The sequence below is a fragment of the Urocitellus parryii genome, chromosome 6 (assembly GCF_045843805.1).
Source record: "Urocitellus parryii isolate mUroPar1 chromosome 6, mUroPar1.hap1, whole genome shotgun sequence".
NCBI classification, from domain to species: domain Eukaryota; kingdom Metazoa; phylum Chordata; class Mammalia; order Rodentia; family Sciuridae; genus Urocitellus; species Urocitellus parryii.
In genome coordinates this window covers 108791488-108809488 of record NC_135536.1, presented here as the reverse complement: position 1 = coordinate 108809488, position 18001 = coordinate 108791488, and the positions used below count along the sequence as shown (strand labels likewise).

Here is an 18001-nt window from a genome sequence, read left to right as displayed (position 1 = left end):
AGAGCTCACAACGTAACTTGCCTTGGAGAAAAGAAACTCTAGTTTTTATGGCTTGCCTTGGGGAGAAAAAGTAGCAGGTGGAAGGAGGTCAAAAGGAAGGTTACATTTTGTTTTCTAAGGCCTTCCTCTGAGGTCTAAAGCACCCCAACATTATTTTGATCCCTTAGGAAATAACAAGGGTTATAGGAGTAATGAACCAGAAACCATGGACAAAAACCAAAACATAATATTACAGATATTCACTTGGATTATCAAATATAGCATCAAAATGATCTCATTGTAACCTTTTGTGATAAATTCAGTCCTGAATTGGGAAACTGGGGAATTCTGGTAGGGACAAATGTTATTTATGTTTAAGATTTTTTTAGTTTTTTGGCTTTATTTTCTCTTTGAGTTTCTATAATGGACCTCCTTTAGAAAGTCTTATCATTGCATGCTAAATCCACATCAAAAGCTAGACCAAAAGTTGAGCTTTTCAAAGCTCTAGTCTATGGCTACTTAGTACTAATAGGGTTTGGGGAATTCCTTCCGATTGCCTAATTGCTGCCAGTGCTTGATAAATAATGGAATGGGGAAGAGAGGCAGTGAGTAACCTCATTTCTGGTTAAATTCTAGATAAATTAAAAAGAAGAGAACGTGTAATTAAATTGTCCACGTTGTATTTAACTTGACTCTAACCTCACTAGATCTTTCTGTTAGCCTGTGATGAGGAAGCCAACGAATATTTTGGGGGATAGTGGTCATAGGTACATTACTAGAAGAAACTATTTTGTGGTTAAGGCTTGTGTGTTCCCTTAGTTTCCATAGTTTGCAGCCCACTGAGCTTATGTTAACACATGAATAACTAATCCAGATGGTTAAACTGTTGGAGGATATGAAACCAAAACCTATTTCAGGAAGCTATCCACTGTTCATCTTTGGATATGATCCATTCTAATTAGTGGTGTCTTTCTCAATTTGTTTCAAAATTTAATTTTTAACTGCATGTTTTCTTGATTTTTACCTAGGTTACAAAATGTCCTCCTATGCTTGAGACCTACAGACTACATGTCCTACAGGAACTAATCAATGGTTTTTCATCTCCTGGAGATACATTAGAAACATAAATATGGTGCCAAAAGAACTTCTTATATTTCTCTGACTACGGTTTATTTGGACATACTTTTGTATTGAAGAGAGGTATACACACTGAGGCTACTCGTTATACAGAGACTTTGTCGTGTAGGATCATGGACCATCCTAGTAGGGAAAAGGATGAAAGACAACGGACAACTAAACCCATGGCACAAAGGAGTGCACACTGCTCTCGACCATCTGGCTCTTCGACATCCTCTGGGGTTCTTATGGTAGGACCCAACTTCAGGGTTGGCAAGAAGATAGGGTGTGGGAACTTCGGAGAGCTCAGATTAGGTAAGAAATCGGTTGTCAGTGGCTTCCACTAACAACAATTGCTATAATAAGCTTGATGTGTTTCAAGACAAGCAGTTTATAGTTTTATGGCAAGTTTCTCTTAAGTAGGACCTGTTGGTATAAGAAATAAAGGATTTGTGAAGGGGAGTATAGTTTATGAGTCATAATTTTATTGTTCAAGGTCTATGTGTGATAGGCTTTAAAGTTTTTCATCAATTCTGAGACTTTATGATATAGGTATATAAGCACCCAAATTATCAATAAAATCCAGATTCTGAATAGTAGGTTTGGGGTAGAGCCCTAAATTCTGTATTTCTAACAAATTCCCATGTAATGCAGATACTGTTGTTTCTCGAATCACACTTTAAGAAGGTTGTAAGTCCTTGCTTTAATTCAAACCTCTACCCTGAAAAAAGAAGAGTAAATCCTTCCTTAATAATACCCAGACTTAGTCTGCAAGACTATATATCCTGTATAGAGAAGTTTTTCATTAAACAGTTTCTTGGAGTTCCAAACATTAAGATTGAGATAGAACTCCAGGGAGAAATCATGCAATTTTATTTTCCAACCAAGTGTGAATCTGTGGGTGAAATAATAATGACAACAACTAGTTTAAAGATGGGATTGATTAAAAGGTATATAGGGTATTTATATACATTTTAATGAGCCATCCTATATGAGTGGAGAAGAGAAGATAAAGACCTTATGAATGGGATCAGCTTGCAGAATGTAAACATTTCCCCTTTTAGACTAAAATGTTTTCTTTTGCTTCATAGCTGTTGGGGCCATGGGTTATTATGAAGACTCATTTTAAGAAACTTTGGCCCTTGGAGGAAAGGGAGAGAGGGAACATGAGATGATTATTGTTTGATGCCTCTGCTGCTTTTGATGATCTTGCAAAATATGGGGGAAAAATTTTACCTCTGATCTGCCTTAGAGAGCCTTAGGGAAACATTACTACACTAGCCGGAGATCATTGGATACAAGTATTGAGTGTAGTGATACTGAGAATGCGTTTATTTTTGCTGGTGGAAGGCTTGCATCCTGGAATTTTAAGATCTTACAAGGATAATGAAAGGGTCTTTATATTTAGAGGATTGTTCATGTTCGAGTGAGCAAGCCAAGCAGATGCTACTGAGAATAGGAGTAAGATGTGTAATTTCACACTGGTAGACTTCCTAGCAACTACTCTGTTGCTTTAGCAACTAGTTTCACAAATATTCATTTATGTAATGGATTGACTTTGTTTTACCATCTCAGTAATACTTGCATTAAATAGATAATGGCATAAACATTCACAAAATTACTGCTGAGAGTTTCTAAAGCATATCAATTTGTACAATTCTCATAATTTTTAATTTTTGTAAAAGTGAAGAAAAACCTTGGCTAGGTGAAACTGGGAGTTTATTTAATCATTGAGATCTAGATTTGTATTACAAGTTTACATGGGAATGGAAAAATTCATTCAGTTAAAAGGATATATTTATAAATTTTATGTATTTTGAAAGTAGCAGAGTATTTATTTCCTATAATGAATCTAGGATACTTTTGATATCATTCTCTGTGACCTGTCTTATAGTTAATAGAAGTTTGTATTTCTTTTAAAGTGGTTTTATTTTTTGTGCTTATCATGTTTTCATTAGCCCTGGGACCATATTTTACAACATTATATCTAGCAGTACTTCTAATCAGCAGAAACTAGGAGAGGTACTTTGAGGATCACTTGGCATCTGTTTAACAATAGAGTGGGCTGTGAACCCCATTCCATTATTCTCTTGTCCTGCTATGAGAATGCAGATGATTGTGCAGACAATAGAACTAGTAAACTAGAAAATGCCAAACCCAAGTAGGTGTCTTGAGGCTTCCACCATGGTTCCAACTACAAAGGCCCTACTTCTCCAAATTCATTTCCTGATTTTTTTTTTTTTTTTTTTTTTTTGTACTCAGGATTGAACCCAGGGGTGCTCAACCACTGAGCCACATACCCAGTCCTTTTTATTTTTTATTTTGTGACAGGGTCTCACTTTCTTAGGGCCCGTGCTACATTGCCGAAGCTGACTTTGAACTTACATTCCTCCTGCTTCAGCCAAGTTGCTGGGATTACAGGCATGTGCTACTGTGCCCAGCTCACTTATTTCTTTTTCTAGACACATTGTCTCTACTCTCTCTCAAGCAGCCAAGTGTATTTCTCTTCAGTTGCCTCTGCCTGCATAATTATTTTCCTAAAATTACCTTCTCGAGGAAACCTGTGACTTCTTCCCTATTCCCATTTAAAGTGGCATGTGTCTCCTCTAAGCACCCTTAATTCCATCAGACTGCTTTTTTAAATTCACCACATTGATCAGTATTTGTGATCTTACTTATTGTTTACCCTTTAAAAAATATTTTACTTTTTAGTTGTAGTTGGACACAATGCCTTTATTTTAGTTATTTATTTTTATGTGGTACTAAGGATCTAACCCAGGGTCTCGAATGAGCCACAACCCCAGCCCCTTATTGTTTACCTTTTAATGGCCTCTTCCCACATGAATATAAGCCTTTGGTGGGCAGGACTTCTCTCTGTATTGTTTACTGTTATTTGTGGGATGAATCCTAGTTAGATAGATAAGAGGGAAAAGACTAAAACAGTCTTCTTTGTGTTCCATGTATTTATCAGTGGTGGTAGGTAGTGACCTTAGTGTTTTAGGTATACCCATGGCTTCCAGACAGAGAACAACAACAAAAAAAATGTGTAGTATATTTTAGTTCTCTGCAAATCTGTTTCCCCCTATCATTAACAGTTTTTTTTGCTTTGTTTTGTTTTTAATATTTACTAAAACTAGACTTTGGGAAGGGTACAAATAATATGAGATGTAATCTCTGTCACTAAGAATATACAGTCTAATGGTAGAGAGCGAAAATATATCAAACAAATTGCAATACAATGTAAGAAGTATTATAATAGATTGTATAAAAACTACATTGGGCCAGGTGTGGTGCTGCATATCTGTAATCCTGGTGACTTAAGAGCTGGGCCAGTAGGATTGCAAATTCAAGGCCAGCCTCAGCTACTTAGCTTGATCCTGACTCAAAATAAAAAATAAAAAGTGATGGGAGTGTTCTCCATGGTAGAGCTCTCCTTGATTCAGGACATTCTTAGTACTAGGGAGTTGGGGAACATTGGGAGAAAAGGTTAATGTATGATTCAGAAAGGAGGTTTCATTTGATAATAGGACAGGGTTTCTGCTGCTGGGCACAAGGAAGAAGGGCTCTCTCCTACTGCAGGATGCACAAGCATTAGGTGTTAGGAAAGTACCCAGCGTATTATCAGAACAGCATCTGGTTATACATGGTTAGGTCATAGGATGTGAAGTGAAAGAAAAGTAATATATGAACTGTTAGGTAAATTGGGACCAGATTGTGAAGTGTTTACATGGTATTAAAGCATCTGGACTTTCTCCTATAGGCAATTGGGGAGAATCATCAAGGATTTTACAACAGAGGAGTGACATGATCTAGTTTGTATTCTAGAAAGTTAATTTGGGTAGTTGTATAATTAGATCACATAGGAAAGGAGTTGATGTTTTATTGATTTTGTTCTAATTTTGGTACTTATTGCATTGTATTTTCTTATATTTCCCCGTTCTAAGATATGGTTGAGAGGCAACACTTTGCTTTATTAATCTTATATCCTCAACTCCTTTTTACTGTGCTTGAAATATAATGGGTGCTCAAGAAATGTTTGGCTGAGTAGTCCAAGTCAGAAACAGCAGGGCCTTAGTTAGCTTTGAAAATTGCAATGAGATGGACGAAGGAAGAGGTAAATTAGAAATGTCATGAAAGAGAGAATTTGTTCACTAGTTATTTGAGTGGACAGAATCAAATTTGCCAGCTTCAGGAGACCATATGAACGAAGAAGGCTTTAATGGAGTTAGGAAATATGCATCTGGAATTGGTGGTGGGAAAGGGAAGGGAAGATAGAGTTTGTGAATATGCTGACTTTTAAGAATGTGTGACACATGTGCAGAAATGTGTATCTGAGAAAGTTTAGGCTTGATACAAGGTTAAGACACCATCACCAGGTAGGTGAGTGTTCATTAACTCAGGATCATGGATACTGAGGTGATACTTTGTAGAACCTTTATGACTAGGAGAAGAAGGGATGCTGGAAGAGGAAGTGTTTGAAGAACAGGGAGGTTGAACGCAAGAGGGATGATTATTGCCTTTGTTGTCTTTTATTTTTGTTTAGATATTTCTCTGAGATATTTTATTTATTTAACAGGAAAAAGAACACACAGAATTACCTGCCTTTTAAAAACCGAGCACATATCTTTTGTAATCAGAAAAAAGAAGTAAACAAAAGCCAAAAAGGTTCCTTTAAAGCACATTTTTAAAAGAATAACATGCTGGGGCTGGGATTGTGGCTCAGTGGTGGAGCACTTGCCTAGCAAGTGTGAGGAACTGGGTTCGATTCTCAGCACCATATATAAATAAATAAAAATAAAGATCCATTAACAACTAAAAAAAAAAAAAGTGCCTATTGCCAAAAAGAGTTAAATTCACTTATGATTTAATTTTCCAGAATTTAAAAATGTATATCAGCACATATTTTAGAAGTATAGTCAAATTGTGCTATAAACCTGCTTTTATCACTTCATACACACTGAACATATTATCATTGCAACTTAAATGTGGATAATTCATTTTTGATGTCTATATATTCAATAATTGATTTAGCTTATCTCTATACATATAAATTATTTCCTTTTTAATAATATTATAATAAAGGGTGTATTGAGCATCCCTGATATTCTTAGGCTAAATCCTAGTAGGATACTTTGAGTCAAAGGATATGTGTATATTTGCAGTTTTGTTACACATAGACTAGAAAGCCTTGCATATAATTTTAATAATCTTGATAATATCTTTGTGAAGTAGGGTTAGAGAATATTTTTGCTTACCATCAAGAAAATGGAGGCCCAAAGAATTGACCTCTCCTTTTCTATCTTTCATATCTGGAACCTGTTCTCAATACAATACTTTGGGTGTGGCAGCAAATACTCTGCTTAACAGAATCAAGATTCAGCATTATCTTAAATTAGCAATGAGTTGAAAGAAAGTCTGGTGGTTCACAAACTAGAGTTCAATTCTGTACTATTCACTTTTGGATCTGATAACTTGATTAGCAACGGTTAACATGAAAAAGATGACTATGAATTTAATGAGAGACAAGAATGGTCCTGGCCTTCCAAAAGGTTGTGGTATCTTTGACTGAGTTAATAGATATATAAAGAACAGATCAACCAAAGTAACTTAAGTTTTAGACCTATTAAAAACCCTTAGTAGCCAGGCACAGTGGCACACACCTGTAATCCCAGTGGAGTAGGAGGCTGAGGTAGGAGGATCACAAGTTCAAAGCTAGTCTCAGCAAATTAGCAAGGCCCTAAGCAACTCAGTGAGACCCGGTCTCTAAATAAAATATAAAAAAGGGTTAGGGATATGGCTCAGTGGTTAAGTGCCCCTAAATTTAAACCCCAGCCCCTGAGTCCCCCCAAAACTCCAAAACCATAAAAATTGCCCAGTCCAATGATCATTGTGCTGATGATGAGATAAATTAGAAATTAAATGACTTGGTTAATGGAAAACAACCACCTCACCATAGAATTGGAACTAGAACTCAGATTTGGTGCATCCCATACTCATTTCTGTTATACTATGTAGTCTTACCCCATTTACTGATTAAGTGTGCAACTGAAATTTCACCTGCTGAAGTCTAAAAAGGACATTAGAATAAATGTTTCATTACAAAGGTGATAATCATTGACATTTAATTCATTACCTATTACTAGGAAAAGATAAAGTATAAAATGATCATTAATGACTTTATCTTTAAGTAACACTATTTAGTTTTTGTGGTACACCACCCCAACTTTAATCTTTAGGGATTTTCCAGAAAGTGAGGAGAAAAAAATTAGTAAATTAATTATTGCAAAATACAAATTCTGAAACTTAGAATAAAATCAAAGTGGAAGATATTATAAACACTGTACTGTTTTCAGATAAAGGACCACTTGTAGATTTCCATTTACTCATTTAACAATTTATATTGAACATCTGTGTTTTGGCATTTATCTAGACCCTGAGGATATAAAGATTGTATATAAGATATGGTCTCTGCTCTCATAGAGTTCACTATTTGGAGAATTACATGTATAACTCTTGTGTAGTCTACTAAGAACGATAATTTCTTTCATGTACACAAGGTGGCTTAGAAGAAGAGAGTAATATTTCTCAATTGGAATTTGCAAATCCCGGAAAATCTGCACAAATACACTTGAGTTGAATCTTTAAGGCTGGTATTAAACACTAAGGATAGAAGTTGAGGACGAAGGAAAGAACCTTCTGAGAGGAAGAATCAGTACCATACAAAACATGGAAGTATGAAACACAAGAAAATGTAAAAAATGTCAGTGCTACTTGGTGAGCATATTGCTAATACGTATATAGTAGTAGTCAGTGTGGAGAATTGGTGTTGGAAAAATAGCCTACAGATGTGAGCAAAACCTGTTCTTGACCAGCTGTGTTGGCCATCATGTAGATTTGGACATTATTCTATATGTCATGAAAAAAAACGGGAAGGAATTACATTTATCTTTGTAATCCCCCCCAAAAAAGATAAATTAATTAGAGTTAATTTTACTCTCCTTACCCTCAAAATGCAAATTTTATGTATTTTTTAAAAACATGAAGCTTCCAGTTTTATCCAGTGATACTTACTCATAGCTAAAGAATAATAATGAGAGCTCCTCCAGTTTGTTGGGATGGCAAAAAACTGAGACAGTACTGCCTTGTGATTTAAGTGATTCTAAAAGTGTTTCTTTGATTAAAGGGCTCTTCTAGGTAGTTTGTGCTATTGTATTGTGAAACTAGAAGTTAACATGTTAATATCTAGCAGAATGAGGCTCTTTTTGAAGTTGTGATGCTACTTTTTATACTTGTTATACTTTATTTTATAATAAACATGAATTAACCTAAATGTGAGTAGATTATTTAGATTTAAGCATCTCGACAGTAGATTTAGCATAATTCTAATTCATAAAGTTTTGGTGTTTTATTTTTGTTGATATGGGCATTTTGGTTGGGGGAGGGTAGACATCATCACAAAAACTTGGAGCAAAGTCTTTTTTGTGTATGTATGTATATGTATGTATACTTTCATATAAACAAAATTGGAGATACTTTTTGGGTTTTGCTTTTTTATTTACTAAATTCCTGTTTCATTCTTATACTTTTATTTATTTACATATCTATCAGTTCATTCATTCATTGCACTGGGGATTTTACCCAGGGATGCTTTACCATTGAGTTACAATCTTATCCCTTTTTAATTTTTATTTTGAGATAGGGTCTCATTTAGTTGCCCAGGCTGCCCACACACTTGCAATACTCTTAACCTCAGTCTCCAGACCCATTTTTGCAAATTAGAAATTTAATTTTTACAAATTTTCCCCCAGTATTGAGGGTTGAACCCAGGGCCTTGCATACATTAGGCAAGTACTCTGCTGTTGAACTACATCCCCAGCCCTACCACATTCTATTTCTTGAAATGGGTTACTAGAGGTATTAACCATAAACCTGGATTTCCAGTTACATCTAGCTTTATGTGTACTAAATAAATAGTACAATAAACATTTTCATAAAGATAGATTATTATCAGAAGTATACCTTCTTCTGGGGCTTATTGGATAAATTAATTTGAGGCAGAAAATATATATTGGGCAGGAAATTTACATATCTGTGACAAATATACTTTTCTACCTTTATTTTACTGTAAGATATTCACGTTTAAATGTAGTCAAGGCTAAATGTAGAACTTTTCATGAAAATTTATGTAGAGCATAAGTTAGTAGTAACATAAATTAGAATTATAAATTACATTTGCTGACATTTTTAGCAGTGTTATAGTAAAACTAAATATAGTAACATTTGTGTTAACAAGCTCCCGGTTCTCTGGAACAAAGCTGAAGACTAGGAAACAAACCAAAGCAACACTAAAAATATAAAACCTCCTAGCAGCCAAAATAGATTGTTAAGATCTGTGTTCTCACAAGTTGTTCTTTAGACTTTTAGTCTGTTATTTAAAGCTTCTATGTTCTATACTTTATACACATTTCTAATAAGCTTATTCATTTTTCTTAGTCTTCTGTAGAAAAGAAAAATCGAAGGAAAAGGGCATAAATATATCAAAGTGATCACTGACAGACTGATAACAGGAGAGAGGACAAATTTATACAAAGGAGAACAGTCTGGGCGGAATAGCCTTATTTACCTGATTAGCCCCTTAGAACATTACTCAAGTGGTGTAATATAATTATTCATACTGACCAGATTTATCAAGAAAAAGAATCAGTCATTATTTTCTTTCTGAAACCTGGAACTTTGGAAACATTTTCATTGTAAAGGATATTCCTTTTTAATTATAAATAAGGCAGTTCACTTATGGAAAATTCACTTGTATACAACAGTTCCAGTTGACATTTAAAAGATAACACTACTTAATCAAAACACATATTACTTTGTGCTTCTGCAGTATATACAAAAGGATATATGTGTAATCTAAAAATGAAATTAAGAGTTACATTTATAATAGTATCAAAAAGAATAAAATATTTAGGGAATAAACTTAACAAAATGAGTGTAAATTTTATGCTCTGAAAGCTGTAAAAACATTTAAGAAATTAAAGAAGACCTAAGTATACATGGTTAGTCATCCCATGTTCATGGATCTCAAGATTACTATCCTTAAAATGGCAGTACTCCCCAAAATGATGTAAAAATTGAACATAGTCCTTATCAGAATACCAACTGGCTTCTTTTTAGAAATTAATAAACTGATCCCAAAATTCATATAGAAGTACAAGGGTCCTAGAAGAACCCCCGCTCCAAAAAAAAAAAAAAAAAAGTCTGAAAAAGAATAAAGTTGGGGCTAAGGTTTAGGCTCAGTGGTAGAGCGCTTAGTTGGCATGTTTGGGGCACTGGGTTCGATTCTCAGTGCCACGTGTAAATTAATAAAATAAAGGTCCATTCACAACTAAACAAAAAAGGAATAAAATTGGATGACTCAGTTTTTATTTTTAAAGTTACTATAAAACAGCAGTGATCCAGGGAGTGTGGTACTAAAATAAAATAGATACACAGATCATTGGAATAGATTTGAGAATCCAGCTATGAATCTGGTCATTTGCTTTAGGCCAGTTCATTCAGTAGGAAAGCATAATTTTTTCAATGAATGGTACTGAGATAACTGAATAACTATATTCAAAAGATTAAAGTTGAACCCTTACCTCATACCATATACAAAAATTAATGCAAAATAAAGAGACTAAATGTAAGCACTAGAACTGTAAAACTTTTAGAAGGAAGCATAAGCATACTGCTCTTACATCCAATTCATGGCAGTGGATTCTTAGATACAACATAAAAAGCCCAAATAGTAGAACAAAAAAAATATATAGTCAGTTTATTAGAATTAAGCAATTTTGTGTTAAGTAAAGAACTATCATTAAAATATTTAATGAGCTAAAATAACATGGGAAAGCATCACCATTAGGTTAGACCACTTTAAATATAGATTCTCATATTTTGAAGACAAGGTATATAAACTTGAAGTTGATAATAAAGATGTTAAGGGACCACAACCAGAATTTTCAAGAAATGAGATAACAGTAAGGGATCAAATTTAAGATTCACTAGGGTAGAAAAAGGCTCCAAAGTACACACTAAAGGAACACAAAATCTTGTCAATAAAATAATAACAAAAAATTCCTAATCTTAGGAATGAGATAGGAATTCAAATACAAGAAGCATATAGAACCCCAAATAGGCAAGATCAATAAAGATCCTCTCCAAGACACGTTATAATGAAAATGCCTAATGTACCGAATAAAGATAGAGTTATAAAAGCTGCAAAAGAAAAATAGCAGATCATATTTTGAGGTAATCCAGTGTGGATTTCAACTGATTGTTTTCAATCCAGAGCCTAAAAGCCAGGACTTAAAATGATATATACCAAGCTCTAAAAGAAAATAGATGTCAACCAAGATTATGGCAAAACATCCTTCAGAATTTAAGATGAAATAAAAACCTCTCATGAGAAGCAGAAACTAAAAGAATTCATAATCATTAAGCATTAGAAATGAAATCAAAATGGCAGGAAATAAAAATCACCTCTCCATAATAACACTGACTGTAAAATGGTCTAAACTCTTCAATCAATAGATATAGATCGAAGGGGCTTGGGATGTAACTCAGTTGGTAGAGTACTTGCCTCACATACACAAGGCCCTGAGTTCAATCCCCAGCAATACCCACCCCCCAAAAAAAGATATAGATTGACAGATTGGATTAAAACACACTACTCAACCATATGTTTTTTACAAGAGATTCACCTTTCAGACAAAGACACCCACAGACTGAAGTTGAAAGAATGGAAAAAGGTATACCATGAAAATTGAAACTGAAAGCAAAGCCAAAATTAATGAGGAGACACAGGTCACTTCATACTGGTTCAGGGAATCATCCAACAAGATATAATGCTTGTAAATATTTATAGTCCAAACAACGGTGCTTCCATGTACATAAGTAAAATAGACCACGATACAGCAATACTGGGTGATTTCACCACACCTCTCTCACCATTATGTAACTCATGTAGACATAAAGTAAGTAAAGGCTTTTCTGAACTTAAAAAAAAAAAACCTAACAGAAATCTATAGATTATTTCATTTATTAACAATGTAATTCACTTTCTTCTTAGAAGCACATGGAATTTTCTCTAAAATAGTAATATTTTAGGGCTTAAAGCAAACCTTAACAAATGCTAAAAAATATAGAGATAATTCCTTGCATTCTATAAGGTCATAATGAAATGAAATCAATATTCATTGACAATATAAAAACAGAAACCATTCTAAACCTGGAAATTGAAGAAAACACTTTTGGATGAGGAATGAATTTTAGAAGAAATCAGAGAAATAAAAAACTTTCTTAGAAAGAAATAGAGATACAGCATATCAAAAATCTCTGGAGGGCTGGGGTTGTGGCTCATCGGTAGAGCGTTTGCCTAGCATGTGTAAGGAAGGCCCTGGGTTTGATCCTCAGCACCACATAAAACAGTAAATAAAATAAAGGCATTGTGTTCAACTACAACTAAAAAATAAAGTATTAAAAAAAATCTCTGGGACAGTAGGAAGACAATCCTAAGTAATGTGTACAGCACTGTGTTCATGTGTTTAAAAAAAAAAAAGATACCAAATAATTTAATGTTCTATCTCCAGATCCTGGGGATGGGGACTGATACCAAAATTAGTAGAAGACAGGAAATAATTAAGATCATAGCTGAAATTAATGAAATTGAGAATAAAAAATACAAAGAATCAACAAAACAGAGTCGGTTCCTTGAAAAGATTCAGATTAATAAATCCCTAGCCAAACTAACCAAAAGAAAGAAACGACTCAGATCAACAACGACTCAGAAATTTAAAAAAAAAAAAAAAAAAAAAAAGAAGGTGATATGTGTTGGGGATATAGCTCAGTTGGTAGAGTGCTTGCCTTGCATGTACAAGGCCCTGGGTTCAATCCCCAGCACCACCACCAAAAAAAAAAAAAAAAAAAAAAAAAAAGAATAAGCTAGTATATCTTGAAGATAGTGACAATTCCTGGAGAAATAAAACCTACCTAAATTGAACCATGAGGATGTAGAAAACTTAGACCAATGTCAAGCAATGAAATTGAAACAACTATTAAAGTTTTCCAATGATGAAAAACTTAGGATCAGATGGATTCTCAGCTCAATTCTACCAGACCTTTATAGAAGAACCAATGTCAATCCTCCTCAAATTATTCCATGAAATAGAAAAGAAGGGAACACTTCAAATTGATTCTTTGAAGCCATTATTACCCTGATACCAAAAGCAGACACATCAAAGAAAGAAAATTTCAGACCAATATCCCTGATGAACATAGATGCAAAAATCCTTAATAAAACATTGACAAACTGCATTCAAAAACACTTTAAAAAGATAGTGCATCAGATCAAGTGGTTTTCATCACAGGGATAGAAGGTTGGTTCAACAAACAGATCAATACACATAATTCACATAAATAGAGTTAAGGAGAAGAATCACATGATTATTTCAATAGATGCAGAAATAGCACTTGACAAAATCTAGCACCCCTTCATTTTTAAATGTTTTTTTTAGTTATTCATGGATACAATATCTTTGTCTATTCATTTTTTTTTTAATGTCATGCTGAGGATCAAACCCAGTGCCTCACATGTGCAAGGCAAGTGCTCTGCCACTGAGCCACAACCCCAGCCCACCCCTTTATTTTTAGAACACAAGAGAAACTATGAATAGAAGGAACTTACCTCAACATTATGAAGACTGTATGACAAACCCAAAGCCATCATCATACTCAATGGAGAAAAACTGAGGGCATTTCCTCTATAAACAGAAATATGATAAGGATTTCTACTCACCATCCCTATTCAATACAGTCCTTGGAACTCTAGTCAGAGCAATCAGGCAAGAGAAAGAAATTAGAGAGATACAAATAGAAAAATGAAGTCAAATTATCTGTTTGATGATAACATGATCCTGTATTTAGAAGACACGGAACATTCTACCAGAAGAATTCTATAGGTAATAAACAAATTTAGTCATGCAGCAGGATACAGTATCAACATACTTAAATTAGGAAAACTATCCCATTCAAAATAACCTAAAAAAAAAAAAAAACTTGAGAATAAATCTAACCAAGGAGGTAAAAGACTTCTATAATGAATACTATAGAATACTGTAGAGAGAAATTGAAGAAAACCTTGGAAGATGGAAAGACCTCCCATGTCCTTGGATAGGGACAATAGTATCAAAGTGGTCATCGGGATGCAGTGGTGGCACATGACTGTTATCCCAGCAACTTGGGAAGCTGAGGCAGGAGGATCACGAGTTCAAAGCCAGCCTCAGCAACTTAAGGAGGCCCTAACTACTCAGTGAGACCATGTCTCTAAATAAAATACAAGAAAGGGCTGGGGGAGCTGGGGATGTGGCTCAAGCGGTAGCGCACTCGCCTGGCATGCATGCGGCCGGGGTTCGATCCTCAGCACCACATACAAACAAAGATGTTGTGTCTGCTGAAAACTAAAAAATAAATATTCAAAAAATTCTCTCTCTGTCTCTGTCCTCTGTCTCTCTCTCTCTCTCTCTCTAAAAAAAAAAAAAAAAAAAAAAAAGGAAAGAAAGAAAGGGCTGGGGATGTGGCCTTGTTGTTAAGCACCCCTGGGTTCAATCCCCTGTTCCAAAAAAAAGAAAAAAAAAGCCATACTTCCAAAAGCATTATATCAATTCAGTGCAATCCCCATAAAATTACCAATGATATTCTTCATAGAACTAGAAAAAACAGTTCCAAATTCATTTGGAAGAATAAAAGACTCAAAAGTAGCCAAAGCAATCAATCCTGAGCAAGAAAGTGAATTGCATTTTTATGTATATTTATAATGCACTAATTAAAAAAATATAAAAAGACCAGTAATGCATTCCACTGTTGTTGTGTATTTAAAAAAAATAATAAAATCAATTTTTTTAAAAAGAAAAAGATCATTAGAATAGAGGAAAGGGAACAAGGGGAGGGAGGAGAAGAGGAGGAAGGAGTGAGTTTGGGGGACTGAATTGGAGCAAATTATATTCTATGTTTGTATAACTATGTCAAAATGAACCCCAATATTATGTAGAACTATAATGTACTAATAAAATTTAAAAACAAAGAACCATCAGTTCTTTTTAGTCTTAGCAGCAGACGCAAGACAAGATAGGGAATGTTATCCTTTGGAAAGCATCGTGGTAAGGCACACACATTGTGCTACTATTGAGGCTCTAAGGCCTACTATCTTCAGAGGTTGATATGTGGCAAATGCAGCCAAGCATGAGAGAAAGTATAACTGGAATGCCAAGACTAAAAGACAAAATTATCACCTTGACTGGTCAAATGAGGTACTTAAAAATTGCATACCACAGATTTAGGAATGGATTAGGTGAAGAAACAACAACTTAAACCCAAGAGGGCAGCTATTGCAACATCTAGCTAGTCTTAAGAATTTCAATGATTAGCCACCCCATGAATGTTCTGGTTTTTTTTTTTTTTTACATTTAAAAATATGAAAAATTCAAAAACATAAAAAATTCAAAGTAATCAAACAAGGCTGGAGCACAGTGGTACATGCCTCTAATCAGCAACTCAAAAGACTGAGGCAGGCAGGAAGATCAAAAGTTTGAGGCCAGCTTCAGCAATTTAGCAAGACCTGCAGCAACTTACCAAGACCATGTCTCAAGATAAAATAATAAAAGTGAAACAAAAACTCATACCTCAAATCATGTCTAGTAAGGTACTTTTTAGAATATATAAAGAACTCTTCTTATAAGTCAACAAAAAGACAACCCAGTTAAATACATGGGCAAAGGATCTGATAGACATTTCTCTAGACAGTAGACATCCTTTTTAGACAAGGAAAAGGTAGTAAATAAGCATATGAAAGGATATTCAACATTATTATTCATTGAGGAAATACAAATCAAAACCACAATTACCACTTCATATAGAATCAGGAAATAGGGGCTGGGGATGTGGCTCAAGCGGTAGCGCGCTCGCCTGGCATGCGTGCGGCCCGGGTTCGATCCTCAGCACCACATACCAACAAAGATGTTGTGTCCGCCAAGAACTAAAAAATAAATATAAAAAAAAAAAAGATTTATTTAAAAAAAAAAAAGAATCAGGAAATAAGAGTTTGCTGGGGAGGATGGATGGAAATCAGACTTATCATCATACTGCTGTTGGCAGTGTCCAATGCTAAAGCCACTTTAAAAAACAGTTTGGCAATTCTTACCTGAATACCTATTATAATAATATATCTGACATAGGCAACATATAAAGAAAAAGTGCTTTATTTAGCTCAGTTTTAGAGGCTGAAAGTCCAAATAGCATAGCACAGACTTGGCAAGAGCCATCCCATGGCTATATTACCTCATGGTACAAAAGCGGAGAGAGAATAGGAGGTTTCAGGCTTGCCCCTTCTATAATAACTCTCTAGTGAGAGTCTCCTGAGAACTGCCTTCCAGGAACATGCCCATAGTGACCTGAGGACCTCCCACAAGGGTTCACCCTGTAAAGGTTCCACAACTTCCCAGTAGTGCCACCCTGGGGACCAAACCTCCAGCTTATGAACTTTTGAGGGAACACAAACCATAACCAAGTTATTGGAATAGAAATAAAATATTCTTTTTTAGTTATAAAAAAGAATGAAGAGACATGCTTTTACAACATCAATGAACCTTGAAAACAATATGTTAAGTGAAAGAAGACATTCACTAAAGATCATATATTATGTAATTCCATTTCTATGAAATGTCCAGAGTGGGCAGATCTGTAGATACAGGTCACTTAGGGCTATTATAGCCTAAGGAGGAGAGAACGACTGGTGGGTAGATAATAACCAAAGAGTATGGGTTTCTTTTTGAAGTGATGGAAATGTTCTAAAATTAGTAGTAATTATGACTGTACAATTCTATGAATATACTAAAATTCATTGAATGGTACACTTTAAATGTATGTGTTGTGTGTTATGAATTATATTTCAAAATCTGTTAGGAAAAAAAGGACATATCTGTTAGGATTTGTACTTAAATCAAAATTGATATGCCAGGACTTTGGACACAACTCAATGTAGACCATTTGCCTATCATGTGCAAAGACCTGGATTTGATCTCTAGCATCACCAAAAAGAAAAAAGATATATAAACTTCCTAATGTAATTATGTAACTCCATACATTATTACATTGGGCTTTTTAAAAAGTAGTATAATCACTTTGTTTGGGCTGAAATGATTTTTCTCCTGTGAAGCCACATTTAGAATTATAGTGGAAAAATTTTAAGTGGTATCACATTTGAGAAATTATTTTCAAATAATCTAGAGATAAAGCTATATGATTTATGGTTAATCCTTACTTATACATTATAAATAATCATTTTGCATTCTTATGTCTCTTTTCTGTGTAAATAATCACTTAAATGTGGGAAATATGCTCACCTATTCAAACCCAACTGAGACAAAAAGTACAGAAAAAGGGAGACTTTTAATGAAAGTCTTGCAAGATCTGGTGTCTGGGGGAGCAGGATCAGCCAGAGCAATTACAATCAGCATTTTATTTCCTAGTGTGCAGGGTCCCTCCTCCAGTTCCTCTTTGGTTAAGTACAATAGAGGGTATTCAGTCTTCCTAAACTTTCTCCTATGGGGTTATTTTTTTAAAAATGTACCTTTAGTTGTCCCCACCTCTGTTTGTTCTCTTGTGATGGGAAAGCCTTCTTGGGGTGAGTGCACATATGTAGTTTAACTTTGGTCAGGCTGTTCCTTTCTCCTCACCTCCTGTTTGTCGAGTAAGCTGTTCATCAAGGAATCTGTCACTTTCAGCAGTTAAGTGCTAGTAATCACCCATTTGTTCTGTTTTCCCTTTGGCTGTTTTCTTTTTTAGTTATAGGTGGACACAATATCTTTATTTT

At 34.6% G+C, this 18001-nt stretch overlaps 1 protein-coding gene across 1 annotated transcript in view; it reads left to right on the top strand.

Moving 5' to 3' along the window:
- Window positions 1-18001, top strand: part of Csnk1g1 (casein kinase 1 gamma 1) — a 149468-nt gene that overhangs the window by 49163 nt on the left and 82304 nt on the right. Inside the window, exon 3 of the mRNA XM_026384857.2 lies at window positions 1008-1410. Coding sequence (XP_026240642.1) covers window positions 1230-1410 — 181 coding nt within the window. The 5' untranslated portion in view covers window positions 1008-1229. The remainder of the gene's footprint in view (window positions 1-1007; window positions 1411-18001) is intronic.